At 43.9% G+C, this 15998-nt stretch overlaps 1 protein-coding gene across 3 annotated transcripts in view; it reads right to left on the bottom strand.

Annotated features, from left to right (window-relative positions):
* Positions 1 to 15998, bottom strand: part of LOC143485831 (DNA topoisomerase I, mitochondrial) — a 43165-nt gene that overhangs the window by 15317 nt on the left and 11850 nt on the right. Inside the window, exons 1-6 of one of the 3 annotated variants that reach the window (XM_076985461.1) lie at positions 6005 to 6492; positions 5834 to 5909; positions 3524 to 5336; positions 2593 to 2674; positions 1755 to 1876; positions 1554 to 1669 (exon numbers count right to left, since the gene is read on the bottom strand). In XM_076985461.1, the coding sequence (XP_076841576.1) occupies positions 1554 to 1669; positions 1755 to 1876; positions 2593 to 2674; positions 3524 to 3609 (406 nt within the window). In that variant the 5' untranslated portion in view covers positions 3610 to 5336; positions 5834 to 5909; positions 6005 to 6492. Of the gene's footprint in view, positions 1 to 1553; positions 1670 to 1754; positions 1877 to 2592; positions 2675 to 3523; positions 5337 to 5833; positions 5910 to 6004; positions 6493 to 7863; positions 7987 to 8581; positions 8692 to 15998 lie in introns of those variants that run through there. The other 2 variants (XM_076985450.1, XM_076985456.1) reach the window with 2 other exon arrangements.

Here is a 15998-nt window from a genome sequence, read left to right as displayed (position 1 = left end):
TGTGATTTCTTCATTGACACAATTATTCAACCCCTTTACGACTACCACTCCTAAGAACAGAGGTTCATTCCAGTGTTTTCCATCAGGTATTGAAAACATCTGTGGATGTCAACGAGCAGCAATCAAGCATGATAAGCACCAATTAGGCAGATTTAAAAGGACTGTGATACTCAGCTCCTTCTAGACATCTACTGGTGTGTTTCCAAGCATGGTGAAGGCAAGAGAATGGTCCCAGAAGACAAGAGAAGAGGTTATTGCTCTTCACAAGAATGGCAATGGATATAAAAAGATTGCGAAGTTGTTAAATATTCCAAGAGACACTATCGGAAGTATCATTCGCAAGTTCAAGTTAAAGGGCACAGTGGAAACGTTACCTGGTCGTGGCAGAAAGAAGATCCTGACCGCGACTGCTGTGCGCTACCTGAAGCGTAATGTGGAGAAAAATCCCCGCGTGACTGCTAAGGAACTGAAAAAAGACCTGTCAGATGTGGGCACTGAAGTTTCAGCTCAGACAATAAGGCGCGCACTGCATAACGAAGACCTCCATGCCAGAACGCCCAGACGCACCCCCTTGCTGACTCCAAAGAACAAGAAAAGTCGACTGCAGTATGCCAAAAGTCATGTGGACAAGCCACAAAGGTTTTGGAACAGGTTTTGGAAACTAAATTAGAACTGTTTGGGACAATGGACCAGCGCTATGTTTGGAGAAGGAAGAACCAGGCTTATGAACAAAAGAACACCTTGCCTACTGTGAAGCATGGCGGGGGGTCAATTATGCTTTGGGGCTGTTTTGCTTCTAATGGTACAGGAAAGCTTCAACGTGTGCAGGGTACCATGAATTCCCTTCAGTACCAGGAGATCTTGGAGGAAAATGTGATGGAGTCAGTCACAAACCTGCGGCTTGGGAGACGTTGGACCTTCCAACAGGACAATGATCCGAAGCACACATCCAAGTCCACTAGAGCATGGTTGAACATGAAAGGCTGGAACATTCTAGAGTGGCCATCGCAATCACCAGACTTAAATCCAATTGAGAACCTCTGGTGGGACCTAAAGAAGGCAGTTGCAGTGCGCAAGCCTAAGAATGTGACTGAACTGGAGGCTTTTGCCCATGAAGAATGGGCTAAGATACCCATAGGTCGCTGCAAGACACTTGTGTCAAGCTATGCTTCACGCTTGAAAGCTGTCATAACTGGAAAAGGATGTTGTACTAAGTACTAAAAAATAATGTCACTAGGGGGTTGAATAAAACTGATAATGATGTGAGCACAGTAAAGACATTTGTGGTTATTCCATCATAAATATTATGTTATGTTTGTCTAATTTATAAGTGCCTCTTTGATATAATTGTAAATAAGATGACTGAAATGATCAAAATCAATGTCAAACTGGCCAAAACACTTTATTTCAGTGGGGGTTGAATAAATTTGATCACAACTGTACACAGAACATTCCCGTTCCACCTCCATCCTGATCGCTTTCAGAGCAAGTTTTTAAACTCGGCTCTTCAAACTCGGATCCGCCATCAGACGGAGGCTGTGAAAATCACCCACCATCGTAGTAGAACCTGACGTCATCAGGGAGACGCTGATACTCGGGAGGGAAACATGGTCCTCTGTGTTCCAGAAACTTCCACTTGACACCATCATCATATTTTTCCTCCTCCCACCTGAGGGACGATGGACAGGGGACAGGGGACAGGTCTGACTCATGTCTTGCCACAAGATGACATGCAGACAGGTTACCAGGGTTACCAGCGCCAACGCTGCCGATCTTCCTCCTCCTGCTTCTTGATCCTGAGGGTCTTGGACGTCTCGGCCCTCTCTCCGCTCCTCTTCACGGTGACAGGGTGCTGCTCCATCTCCTCCTTCTCCACCTTTTGAAAGACAAAAAAAAAAAAAAAAAGAAAAGAAAGACACAGCCCGTGCTAGTCCTACACGTGCAATCCGAATACAGCAGCTTGAAAACTTCAGTGGCCTGCTGATCTTTTGTCTGGACACGTGCAGAACTCGGCGAGGAGCGGGCCTGCATCACGGCAAGGTCCGTTCCGCTCCTGGCTGACTGCTCAAGTTCTCTAGCTTCAGAATAACCATGCCCACTGCTTTAAGTGCTGTTCAGACATTAAGAATATGAACGTAAAAGTCAGTACTATCTAATCCATGACCTTTCTTCACAACAGGTAATCGGAGAAATCAGACATTTTTGTGCCTTTTCATTCAATTGTACCGAACAGGTTGGCATAAAGTATTAATAAAGTGAAGATTAGAGGCAATTTATTTTTTGTGTTTTGTTAAATGGACTGTACATTGTACAGTGCTCCAGGTTTGGTGAATGTGTAATGGTTCAAGCCAAGATCTCAAAGAATGGGCTGCGGACTATTGAGCAGGGATATAATTTGACAAGCACATTTAGACAAAAACCTTTGCACAAATCGATTCTAGATCTTCATTAGGCAGAATAACAAATTAAATTATATGTAGTTTCCTACAGTGAACATACAAAGAACTTTAACCAATTTTTTTAAAGTCCATTATCAGCAGCTGGGTATTTTCTCCCTTCTCCATGTCACCCTGCTAAGCAGACACATCCTACCTTGGATTTTTCTTTCTTTCTCTTCTTCTTCCACACACCGGAGTCGTTCTCGTCCTCTGGTGCCAACTTCTTCTTTTTAGGCCTGTGGACCATTGTGGGAAAGACGTGCATAACCTTCTATACTTGTGCTCAAAGTTTCATCTACACATGCCATTTTAAGACACATTAGGTCCTGTCTACGTTTTCTGAATTTTTTTAATACCGTGTTCATGTTTTCATAGACATTTACCCACACCATCTGGGTTTTTGAAGATATCTCTACACAGAAAGCAAAAACAAACTCCAATGCTGCCGATTCCCCTTCAAACGTAAGGGTGTGTAACGCAAGACTGAAGCAGGTCACCCAAACACCCGAGAAAAACCCTCGACATTGCAAACCCTCCTCATCACAACAGTGATTCCTTTCTCAAAACTCTCCCCCAGCTGTGAATCTGGGCCTGGTGCAACACGACACACAGAAAAAAAGCCCGCCATGCACCTCAGACAGCATGCTCTCTTAACAGAGACACAGCCAAACGTGTGCGATGTCTTGCTGTCAGCGTCTGAAAACAGCTCAATTTTCCCAATCCACACAAACACAATGAAAACAGGTTTCAAAACCATCAGAAAAGCTCTAGGAGAACTAAAATGCTATTTTCATGTGGGAAGCCAATACTTTCACATGTGCAGATTCGTCTACACATGTAATTTGATCAGCACAAAAGGTTTCTCACTAATCCATAGAAGAGAAATTATCACCATAATTCAACATTAGTACAGCATACTTAGATTATCTAGGTTTTATGTTGCAAAGCTATAAAGTATGCTGGAATGCAACACTCAAAACCATTGGCTATAGCTAACCAGGACATTGAGCCGAGGGTCATTCGAACACTCTTCAGGTCTGCCATGTGTTAAGTGAACATACACGTTCTGTTTCTGAGCACTTCACCTCATCCAGTGGGGAGGGCTGCGGAAATGCGACAGAGAAACCGAGGAAGGTCCTCTGTTTTCATTCAGCTCCACATACACCCACATGAAACGGTGTTGGGAACATGACGAGCTGCTCGACCTTGGTCAGGTGCTGAAGAGGACATCTCACAGCTGCTGCCGGCCCCGCCGTGGCTCCAGTACAAAGCCATGCGATAAACAGAACATTTCCATCATTAACACTCAGACATTGGAATTTGAACCCATAATATTGGAATTTCAACCCCAAGGCTATAGTGCATCATTTTTGCTTACATGTGCACGATTCCTATATTGTATAATACATTTCACTTAGAAGAAAAAGATGAATAAGTATTTTTGTTGTATTTTGTCAGGTACAGCTTGTGCATACAAATAATTGGTATTACACCAATTCCTGAGTAAGAGAATTCAAGTGCGACACCTATATTCAAAATGAACCCATATTACAGATGGTGTGCAAGCTATACTGTAGTGGTGGTCTTAAGTCAGTTTGACCTTCATGCTAGTCTATTAAAGTCTTCCAATACAGTGCAAATTGTAAACTGAAGTCAGACACCTTCAACCTTTATGACCACAAGGATCACATTCTGGGTCATTTTTGTAGTGTTTAACATGTTCTTTTTACCCTACTATCTACTTTCTGAACCAACACTAGTGTGTGGCATGATAACTACTACATCTCCCTTGGTCGACTAATAAAAGTTGCTAACTAAATCCTCTAGTTCAAAACCGTTCATGATCCGTTGCCAAGTTACCAGATATCGACGAGCGTTGAAAGGGCCGTTTTTATAACCAGCTGTGTATCATTTCCTAGTTAGCCTAGCCATCTGAGGAGAGATTTCCATTGAAATATCGTATTGACTAAACCATTACTAAATGTCGTGTGTAAACCATGTCGTACATATCCGCTAGCTTGCCATGATAGCTGCATGGATAGCCATTAGTTACTTATTTAACTAGCGAGCGAATTATACGTGAGGCTGGCGTGACAACTGCCCCCGACTGAGCGGTGTGTAGCTACTACCACCCCAGACCTGCTTATATCGCTCAACTGCCCCGTTTAAACGGCCACACTTGTGTTCCAGTCATATCCAAATGTCACAGGTGACGATCCACAATTATTTCAGAGCCCTCGTTAGTTAGATGTGCAAGTCCACCGTTTGTCACAGTGAAAATAAGTGGAGGCTGATGTTAAAAAACTGAGGGGGGCGCAAACAAACTGAAAAATCAAAACACAAAAAAATATCAAAATTATTTTAAAAAATAATAAGGCAACACTGCGTTGCTGCCTAAACACTGGTCAGTATAAGAACATAAATTTTGCCCTCCTTTCCTTTGGAGCTGCAAAATTACTTTCTGGTTAGTCAGTCCTCTCAGTCACCAGCCTCTTTTCCATTGACAGTATGGCTAGTGCATTCAGCCTCTCGAGTCATGGCATTTCTCAGAAAAAGTCTTTCAATCTTTTTAGGGTTGAAAAGCATCTCTTAGTTTCAGCTGGGGTTATGGGTGCAGTGATGAGGATTTCCTGAAGAATGGCACTTTCTGAAAAACTTCAAGATTATTTTCTATAAACAGCTGGAGTAAGCCTCGTCCTTGCCGTAGATGAGACCGAGCTCTGTCTTCAGCTTAATTCCATTGGGCACTGGATAGGCCTTCAAAGTGTTGCTCAGTGCAGCTTCAGGAAAAACTGTCTTGTACTGCTCAAACCTGTCCCCCTGTAGCAGGGTAGTACTGACAAATTTGAAAAGAAAAAGTGTTCCCTGGCGTGTGTGTCCCAGTATGGTATCACAGACCTAGAAAGAGGATAAAATAAATATTGTGTACTGATGAAAAGATGACCATTTCACCTACAAGATTTGAAAAATCCATGCAACACGTTCAATCTAAATATGGAACAATTCAAGTCGTTTTTGCTGTATGTTCCGTAATTTTATGTGGTCCAGTTAAAAATGCATCTAGTTAAAATTTATATCTAACCTTTACTTGTGGACATTGATACATTTCTATGATGCTTGTCTGATCATTTTAAAATGCATTTCCTACAATGGTTTTTCGCTGATGTTCAGTTGTGAGTAAATGCCTTAGTACCGGTATATACCCTTAAGGTAAAAAGTCTGTGTGAAATTATCTTAAACATTTTCTCAAAACTAAATAAAGGGTATTTTTCCTTTAATACTAACAATACATGATGGACCCCATCTTTAAAAAAAAAATAAATAAATAAAAAAAAACCCCACCACCACCCCACTCTAGTGTAACACGCACACAGTTTTTTACAACAGAAACATACCTCTGCAGCAGTCCTTTCATGGTCTTCTGGACTATGTGACGGACGCCTCCTCGCTGGAGGAGAGCCACCTACACCGCTTTGTCCAACAATGGAATGGAGAGAATTTCTGTGAAATTCAACATAAAAATAATAACAACCACAACAACTGGACAAAAGGAACACCGCTGCTACCTGATCTTTTGTATGTCGTGCAGGGACTGCTGGATGGCGTCCCCAATATGGACTCAATCTACGTCCTTCTTCAGGAGAGTGTCCACAAGGGGTATAATGTGGTGAAGCAGTCACAGAAAGAACCAAAAAAAAAAATCACGATTCTCCAGTAGCATGGCAAATGCTCCTGCCTCTCTGACAGTAATGGGGTCAAGGTCACAGAGTCTCGTATGCTTTCAAAACACTGGATGAGGTCTTCTCTGTGTTCAAACACGAAATTGATGGCACAGTTGTGAAAGTTCCATCTGGCGTTACTGGATGGTGGTCGTCTGTGTGCCGCAACATTACCAAGAGCACCTGTGCGTTTGGGTGATCTGAGAAAAAAAGCTGGCAAACCCACCAAGGTTAGAAAAAGAAAAAATCTCACTTCGGTGATGCGAGACGTGTCCTGTTGCATTCTCAGACTGAGTTGATGTGCATAGCAGTGTAGTGGGCATTTGGGTACACGTCTTGTATCTTCCTCTGAACCCCTGCCATGGCACCTTGCATCAGACTGGCTCTATCATGTGCCTGCCAGGTGAGCTTAGTTTGGATCCTCTGGAAGGATAGCAACGCTCTTTTAGTGCCAAAGCAGTGGAATCAGCCGTAGCTGAACTGCAGAGGAAAAAAAACTCTTGCACATTATCATCAAGTAACGCAGAACAAGCACAACTCGGCACCGTGTGGCAATAATCATCGTCTTGGATTGAGAGAAAATTCCTGCTCTGAGTTTCTTTGATTATTTGTTCCCAACAGACAACATAAAGCCCAGTAGCTCATTCTGTACAGTTGTAGAAGTTCTCTTAAACACAGTGGCATTCTCAAGGTGCTCTTTCAAAACCCCATCAAGGGAAGCAACAAAATCCACCACCCCATGGAATATCCCGGAATATCCACCACCCCGCGGAATATCCCGGCCTTATCAGGGTTCTTGCTCTGATCATGGCCACGCAAAGCCAGCTAAAATACTCAAATTGTGATTTACACAATCAATTATTCTAGACAAGATATGCTGATTTTGTCACCTCTTCTGTAACCTTCATCTAGTTACTGGGTGATGCTATGCTTCCCCTAAAACCCCTCAAACATTGTGAATTTTCCTTAATTTGTAAGAAATTATGTACCAATTTGAAATGTAAATGTTAAATCTGAGTTAAATCTTCCACGTCTTCTTAACAAGCTGCTAACAGTAGTCATCAAGGATTGTCCAATCGGATAAGAAGAAAAATAATTAACAATACTGAAAGGCTACCGATAAAAGTAGGTGTGTCCGGGGTGGAGAGCTGCACCCTACAGCAAGCTTTAAGGCAGCCAATTAAAGAGCTTCTGCAGATCACGTGCTTGCCAAAAGTTTAAGGACCTAGAGACACGCTTTAGTCCGGCACCCCACACACAGGAAGTATACGGTACACATGTAATGTCACAGACATTCAGCAGATAGAATTCTTGATTTTTTTTTTTTTTTTTTTTAAGAAACGATAATGGCCAGAATTACTACTTTCATAATTCATTTTCAATATATAATTTACATAAGTTTTTATGTCCAAGTAGTATTGATTCTCTGGATAATTTGATGGGGGCGGCCCCCCAGTGCCCCCTATTGATGAACCGGCACTTGTGAAAACACAGGAACATGCAGCACAGATCCATTCCTGTAACGATGTATGCAGGTGATATTGGACTATTTGTACAGCAGTGAAACATTTAGAGCAATTAGCAGACTGGTGTCCAGAGTAAATTACAACAGTGCTTTATTGTCTACATAACAGCACTCTAAATGTTCATAAAGCCAGTGTGTTTGCCAATGGCTCTTGCTCGAAACATTAGAGTTCGTCACTTACACAGAGAGGACTGTGGAAGACGCTGGGCCATCTGCAGACACCCTCTTACGCTTCTTAACTTTCGCCTTTGTTCCCGTCGCAAAGTCATCATCGTCTGCCTCCTTCTTCATCTTTAACTGAAACCTGGCCAATCAGAAAGCAGAGTCAGTGGAAGGCCTGGGTACCAACATTTACTAAGGGTCCTTCACATTCGTAAAAACTACAAGACATTCATTGTCCAGTAGCAAAAAAAATAATTACAGCAATTACACAATGTTGCTTAACCGGAACTCATAATTATATAATTACAGTAATTAGTCACTAGAATAACTAAAAAAAACAAGCTTCATTGCAATACAGCATGTATTAAACAAAAAATGAGGTGACTGAACCCAATTAATTAATTAGTTACCTTTATAGCATTGTGTTCCATTCAACCTCCTTCTACAGAGATTAACTAAGGAATAGGTCTCTTATTTTAATATTTGACCTCTTCCCTGAAAATCAACCTCCCCCTGACAATCAGAAGAGTGTGATTTACAAAAGGACCCTCTGATTGAGCCATTGTGTGATTAAAGAGGGGCTAATCAGGTTTTTTGTAGAGACTAAGACAAATCCAGAATGATTAGTTCTCAGAGGGAGAACATGAGAGTGCACTGGTGAAGTCTCCTGTGTTAGGAGCAGAGCGATGGTGGACAAGCCGTGCACAAAGACCCGGACAGTGGGAGGGTGTCACCACCTCAGTGACAGCGAGTAGACACGTGAGACGAAGACAGAAAAGAGCAGTGTTCCAGACCTCACGTCAGCAGCCACGCCCAACTCCACGTTTTCTTCTTTAGGACTCTTAACCTGAATTGGAATAACACATACAAAATACATTGCTAGGAAAGTAAGGTGATTAACAGCAAACACAATAATCAAGGGTCTAATACTTATGTCTTAACAAGGCATGTTGTGCTAAAGGTCAGAATCTCTTTCAAATGTTTTATTATTGAAGGGACTGTTTGTTTAGGTTTGAGTTTTAGCCCGTAACCCTTCAGCAAACCATCAGTATCATGCAGAATCCTGTCAGTAGTGAAATGGAAAGGGAGGATAGAAAAAGCAAACCAGTCATGTTCTTTATACTGGCGGGGATGGGCGTGGTCGCAGGGGGTGGGCGTGGTTGCACTGGCGGGGGTGGGCGTTGTCGCGCTGGCAGGGGTGGGCGTGGTCGTACTGGGCTGTGTTTACCTCACAGAAACTGCTCTTCTTTCCATTCTCCATTTTATTCTATTATTATTAGTATTATTATTTCTTTTATGACATTTAAATAAATCAAGGCCGACGCCAAACATTACCTCTATAAACAAACAATCTGCCTTGCAAAATCATAACAAATGTGAAATGTGTCACTGATTTGGGATACCCTTCCAAAAACCTTTGCCCCATCTCAGTCTTATACAACACTGTTTACCACATAGTGGTGGTGATCACTATGATATGGGCAAGGTCCGTTTTAAGGGTCAGATGAATGCGTCAGGGTGACTCAATCTCCACATGACCACTGAAGCGACCCCTTGTAGGCCCCCCCTCGTGTTTCGGGAGTCATCCTTGCTCACCACTGCAATCTATGGCCTACAGATTTTCAAGGATTAGTTTAATTTAAAACTCACACAAGCCACGTTAACGTCACTCAAGCGTCACTGGATCAAGGCAGGCTGCACTGTGTGTGGGCGCGTGTGTGTGTGCATGCGAACAGACTTGGGAACAAACAAAATGAGGGAAAAGATCAAAATCTTTTCACACAGACAAGAATCTGGACACGGATCACGGGTCGGCCACAGGCAGCCAGCAATATCAGATGTCCTGGTCCTGCCATCGGGACCAAATGAGGTCAGGCTGGCAACACACACTGCCAAAAGTATCATGTTCACACAGCCAAAATATCTAGCTGTCAGGATAAGACCAGATAAAAAGTGCTCTAGTGTAAATGGCAAATCTGCACCACCTATAATGACAGCTCAGAATTTGCTCTGAAAGATTATTAACAGAATGAGTGCTGAACAAATATAGCAGAGAGATTATAGGACGGCATATTCCAAAACTTAAAAAAAAAGTGATTTACGACTTTGACCTCTAGTTGACCACCCCCCCCCCCCCCCCCCCCCCCCCCCCCCCCCCCCCCCCCCCCCCCCCCCCCCCCCCCCCCCCCCTCCACCCCCTCCCCCTACCCCTCCCCACCCCTCCCCCCTCCTCCCCCCTCTGCCCCTCCACCCCACCCCAACTCATGACATCATCATCACATTAATCACGTCAAGACGACCAAAGAGTATTAAGTTGTGCTTTGAAATTTTGCTTGATAAGGTTATTTAAATCATTATTTTGATCTTCTTTGATGTTGACTCACCGGAGCCGTATAACCCTAGACACCTGCGACACACACACACACACATACATAAACAAACACATGCACAAACACGTGCACAAACCCTAGTCACACAGACCAGCGCTAAAAGATAGGGATCTCAGACACACACACACCTGTAGTCTCACACACACACACACACACACACACACACACACACACCACTCCCCTGAACAGAACAGGAGGATCTCAGACACACACACTCCCCTGAACAGCGCACACACCCCTAGTCACACACACACACCCACTCCCCTGAACAGAACAACGCACACACCCCTAGTCACACACACACACACACACACACACACACACACACACACACACACACACACACACACAGAACCGCGCATGCGCACACAAATATGCTTACTTTGAGTAACTTCAAACAGTTAACAAAACTCTGATGAACCAATGAGGAGGCATTCTCAACACACCAATCCGGGGTGCGTGTTTAGCGCACGAGCATTTAAAGGGAGAGAGGGGGAACGTTTCCTTGAGGAGTCACCATGCAGTCTATGGTGGTAAGCGATTGTCCGTACGCTCCTAAAAAAAGTTTCAAATGGAAAAGAAGAATCGATCCGATGGCGCAGGGCGACACTCAACGCTACTGGCCTCTGAAAGATGGAAGGGGTGCCGGAGGGTACTTTTTTGACGAGAACACCTGCACGGTTACCTTCTTCACGATCCCAAATACGGCCGGCCTTGTATTTGAGAATGCTACAGAGAAAGTGGAATACGATCTGTACGACTGGAAGGAGTTCAGAAGATGGCGTACAGAGTTTGAATACCTTGTGGAGAGAGGAGAAGTGCCGCTTCATACTATTAAGGAGCACGAATGGAAAGGTTACAGAAGCCCGTACCACGTTTTCAACATCCGAGCGTGTATGCTCGCCGAGGGAGTAGTAGACCTCTGTTTGGCGGTGACCTGCTCGCGTAAACGCGGGGCTCCCGGAGATGACGCTGGGAAAAATGGTGAGGTGAAGTACGGGCGTCTCAACTGGTACCACTTGCTAAAGTATTTCGCCTTGGTCGATAATCTGTTCAAGAATATGATGAAAAACATGGGCATTGAAACTATTAAGACGAATCTGTACGGCATGTTTGAGGAGTGCAAAGAAGAAAAAGTCGTGCCTCCGTCGCAAATCATCGAGGAACCCTACGAGGAGGACTCCTCCCACTCCTCATCATCCGATATAAATGAGCCGACCATAGCCGAGCAAGACAAACTGGTCATCATCGACAAACTGGTCATCATCGACATGGCGAGCCTAGAGGAGGATCTCGAGACCTCTTCCTCGTCGAGCTCTAATGACGACGAAGAACAGCCTCCTTCAGATCCTGAAGATAAAGAGAACGTGCCTCCCGAAACACCTTCAGTCGAAAAAAACAGCCGATGAGATAGACGGCGTTCTCAGCACGAAGGTGCTAAAGATCATTCGAACCGTGATCGGAACCCTGCTGGATGGGATTATCGATAAGGATATCAAGGAAAACTGCAACGGATGCGCTATCGATCACCCGAGTCAACGTCAGCACCAATGCCTGAGCGACCCTGGCCCTAGCTATTTCTGTCTGAACCTACCCAAGCTGCTTAAGAAGGTGTTCAAGCCGTGGTTCCCGCAAACGGTGACCGTAGCGCTGAATATGTGCGGTGTCTCAAATCCACCTCCTCACAGCAAGATCTCCGCCGCTGCTGAGGCGATGATGATGGAGCTAAAACACGAAAGTAACATCAAAGATGCTCTGAGAGAGATTGAAGAGCAAAGTCAGGATCTGTGCGAGGACCTGCAGGAGCGCCTTAAGGACATTTGGACGCTGCAAGAAACCATGGCCCTTGACGAGTCGTCTGAAAAAGAAGCCTCAACAGTCTGAAAATTGAGAGGAAATGTTCTAAACTATGGGAAACCTGGTCAGCAGGCGTGACGGTTCTACATCCGAGAACAATCAATTAATAAGGGACATGATCTCTTTGTTCAGCAACACCGTCGACGTCACAGCTTACGATCTCGCCGATGAGAGATTATCTGCTTTAAAAAAACTGATGTGTGTAGTACGGGAATCTAGCGGTCTATGGAGTTCTCTGATCACCGAAGCCAATAATACTAGTTATCCGGCGCATACGTATATATCACGCATTCTTTCTTGCATGTTTGAAAAACCCTTTGTATGTAAAGACGCTCACCTATTATGCATTTTCACCTTTGTAACCGACGTGTGTGTTTTGAAACTAAGTAAAGATGAAAAGGTTGATGTAAAAGAAGCCTTTGAACATACTCTTTCATTATTAAATGAACATAATATAAATGTAATCTCTTTTGCCAAAAGTTTGTTTATGAAACCATAAAGCATTGTAACCTCATTTGCCAATTTCTTTTTATAAAAACTATTAAGCAATGTATCCTCATTTGCCATTTTCTTTTTATAAAAACTATTAAGCAATGTAATCTCATGTCAAGTTTTGTTTTATAAAAACTATTAAGCAATGTAATCTCATGTGCCAAGTTTGATAATAAAACCACGAAACAACGTATTTGTTGCATCATTGTATTCGGATCAACATGACCGAACGTTTGCTGAAAAAGATTTACTATAACCCCTCAAACCCCGGGTCTTACGGTGGGGTAGCGGGTCTGCAAAGGAGCGTTGAGGAGAAGACCGGTAAAAAAGTAGATGCTGAAAAAATCAAAACCTGGTTAGCGGCGCAGGATGCTTACACTCTACATAAACCGGTCTCAGGGAAATTTAAAAGAAACAGAGTAGTCGTGAAACACATTGACGAGCAATGGCAAGCCGATCTGGTAGATATGTCCGGCTTATCGGAGCATAACGACGGTGCAAAGTTCATGCTAACCTGTATAGATATACTATCCAAATACGCGTGGGTGCGCGTCCTAAAGAACAAGACCGGCGTCGAGGTTACCAAGGCCTTCGAATCGATTCTCAAGGAGAGGAGGGTTCCTAAAAAACTTCAAACCGACGAAGGGAAAGAATTCTTTAACAACAGATTCCAGGCATTAATGAAAAACAATAACATCGTTCACTTTGCTACCGGGACCGGACAGAAAGCCTGCGTGTGTGAGCGGTTCAACAGGACGTTAAAAACCAGAATGTGGAGATACTTCACGGCCGTCAATACGAGAAAATACGTAGACGTGGTGCAAGACCTGGTTCACGCCTACAACCGCAGCTATCATAGCAGCATCAAAATGAAGCCCTCAGAAGTGAACGAGGGAAACTCTTTCAAAGTTTTTAAAACCCTGTATGGATTGTTTGCGCCGAGAGAGCAAAGAAAAAAATTGAGTTTCAAGTTTAAAGTCGGCGATACCGTTAGAATTTCGCGATTAAAACATCAGTTTGAGAAAGGTTACGTACAGAACTTTACGGATGAATATTTTACCGTTTCTGAACGAATAGGGAGAGATCCTCCCGTATACAAACTGCAAGATTACGACGGTGAAAATTTACAAGGAACCTTTTACGAGCAGGAGCTGCAAAAGATTATACTCGGTAAAGATAAGGCTTTTAAAATAGAAAAGATTATATCTGAAAAGACTAGGAACCGAAAGAAGATTTGTCTGGTCAAGTGGGTCGGATGGCCGGACAAGTTTAACTCGTGGATTCCTGCCGAGGAAATCCGCGACATCGTGAAAGGATAAAAGGAGGCGTTGTACTTTTGCATAAAATTATAACTCCGTAATCATGGAGGAAAGCGGATTCTTCGTTACTCTCCCGAGCAACGCTTCGAGAGGCGTATACCCCAATAACAGAATTTCGAGCTACAGGACGCATTTCTTAAAACCTATAGAGTTGTCTGGTGAGTGGGAGGTAGCACTCGCGGAGGTGCAATATCCTAACACGTGGTTCAATCTGCATGAGAAGAACGGCATGGAACCTACCTTTATAGTTAGAAGGGAAGGCGTCGAGAGCAAGAGGTTTTTTATTTCGCAAGGGTATTACGATGACATAAACCTCATCGTAAAGGAAATGAATAAGAAGATGAAATCTTTTGACCCCGAACTAAAGTTAGAATACCGTCCGTTGATAAACAAAATCCGACTTGCGGCCTCCACCAAACCCTATTGTTTGGAGGCTAAAGGTAACCTTTCGCTTATTCTCGGTCTGGCATCCAAACACCTCATGCAGGAAGAGCCGGAGGCACCCTTCCCTACGGATCTTCGCGGAGGGATTTACTCATTGTTCATGTATACCGATATTATACAATATCAGAGAGTGGGGGACAGCTTTGTGCCTCTGTTGAGATGCGTACATATAGGGGGGAATAAACACGATTTCGTCACAGTAACGTATGATAAGCCACACTACGTACGTGTTACCAAAGCTCTCATAAACGATATAACCGTCGAAATCAAATCCGATCAAAATATCGAAGTACCTTTTCAATACGGGAAAGTTATAGCTAAACTTCACTTTAGACCGGTAAAACATTCATTCTGCATTTGAAGAAAAGAAAGAAAGAAAAAAAAAAATGCATCGAACGAGTTACGGAGATCCTCAGATCTATGTGGACTACTATAAGCATCAAGCCGGAAATGGTCTTCCGGGGTTCCAAGGATCCCCGGTCATGTATGGGGCGGGACTCGGTGGTATGTTCAAATCGCTTTTTAGGATGGCGGTTCCCCTTATCAAAAGAGGATTCTCTATTGCAACGCCTCATTTAAAAACCGCCGCGAAAGGGATAGTAGGCGACGTGATTAGCAACTTTGTGGCCAAGAAGCAAGAGGGATCGGGACTCGCCGCCATTGCCCGCAGGAACGCTAGGTGTCCTCCCGGAAGACGCCTCGCGTCATCGTATAAAAAACGCAACGTCGTCGCGAGTAAGGTCAAAGTGAAGAATAAAACCAAACGAAGAAGCGGTAAACGTCCTTCCTCCGACAACAAAAGAAAACTGAACATCTTCTAGAACAGCTATGGCCTTTCTGCATAGTATGTCGACCGAATGCGCCAAAACGGAACTGGATATCTTCACTCTGCCTTATACTCAAACGAGTATCGAAAAGTACGCGTACGTGGAAATACCACCGCTTTCATCCGTTGCAGATGGAGGGGCGCCGATAGATTTTTACGTAGCGGGTAATAGCGACGATTACCTGGATCTCAACAACACTTTTTTATACCTAAGATGTAAAATCACAAACCCTGACGGAACCGACATAGCCGCCGACGCAAAGGTCGGAGTCGTGAACTACCCGATAGCCTCCCTTTTTTCACAAGTGGACGTTATGCTAGGAGACCGACTCATCAGTCAGTCGAGTAATACGTACCCTTACAGAGCAGTCATGGAATGCCTCATGAATTACGGCAAGGACACGCTGGAGACTCAGTTTTCAAGCGGTATGTTTTACAAGGACACTGCGGAGCATATGGATGCTACGGACCCGGCGGGCCGGAACATGGGTCTCAGAAGCAGAGCCGCGTTTAGCGGCGAAAGTAGTCCCTTTGACCTGATCGGATACATTCACTCCGATATATTTTTTCAGGATAAATTTTTACTGAACGGAGTGGACCTGAAAATTAAATTTGTAAGGAGTAAAGACGAGTTTTGTCTGATGAAAGAAGGACAGACGGACTACGTTATAAAAATACTCACGGCTTCTCTTTTTGTGAAAAAAGTCACCGTGTCTCCCGCTGTGAAGTTGGGCCACGCGCACGCGCTTCTGAACGCCACAGCCAAGTACCCCATGGAAAGGGTGTGCATGAAGACCTTCAGTTTACCCGCGGGGAGCCGCGTATG

The sequence above is a fragment of the Brachyhypopomus gauderio genome, chromosome 2 (genome assembly GCF_052324685.1).
Source record: "Brachyhypopomus gauderio isolate BG-103 chromosome 2, BGAUD_0.2, whole genome shotgun sequence".
Taxonomy (NCBI): Eukaryota; Metazoa; Chordata; class Actinopteri; order Gymnotiformes; family Hypopomidae; genus Brachyhypopomus; species Brachyhypopomus gauderio.
The sequence above is the reverse complement of the archived record's forward strand: the minus strand, read 5'-3'. Positions and strand labels throughout refer to the sequence as shown.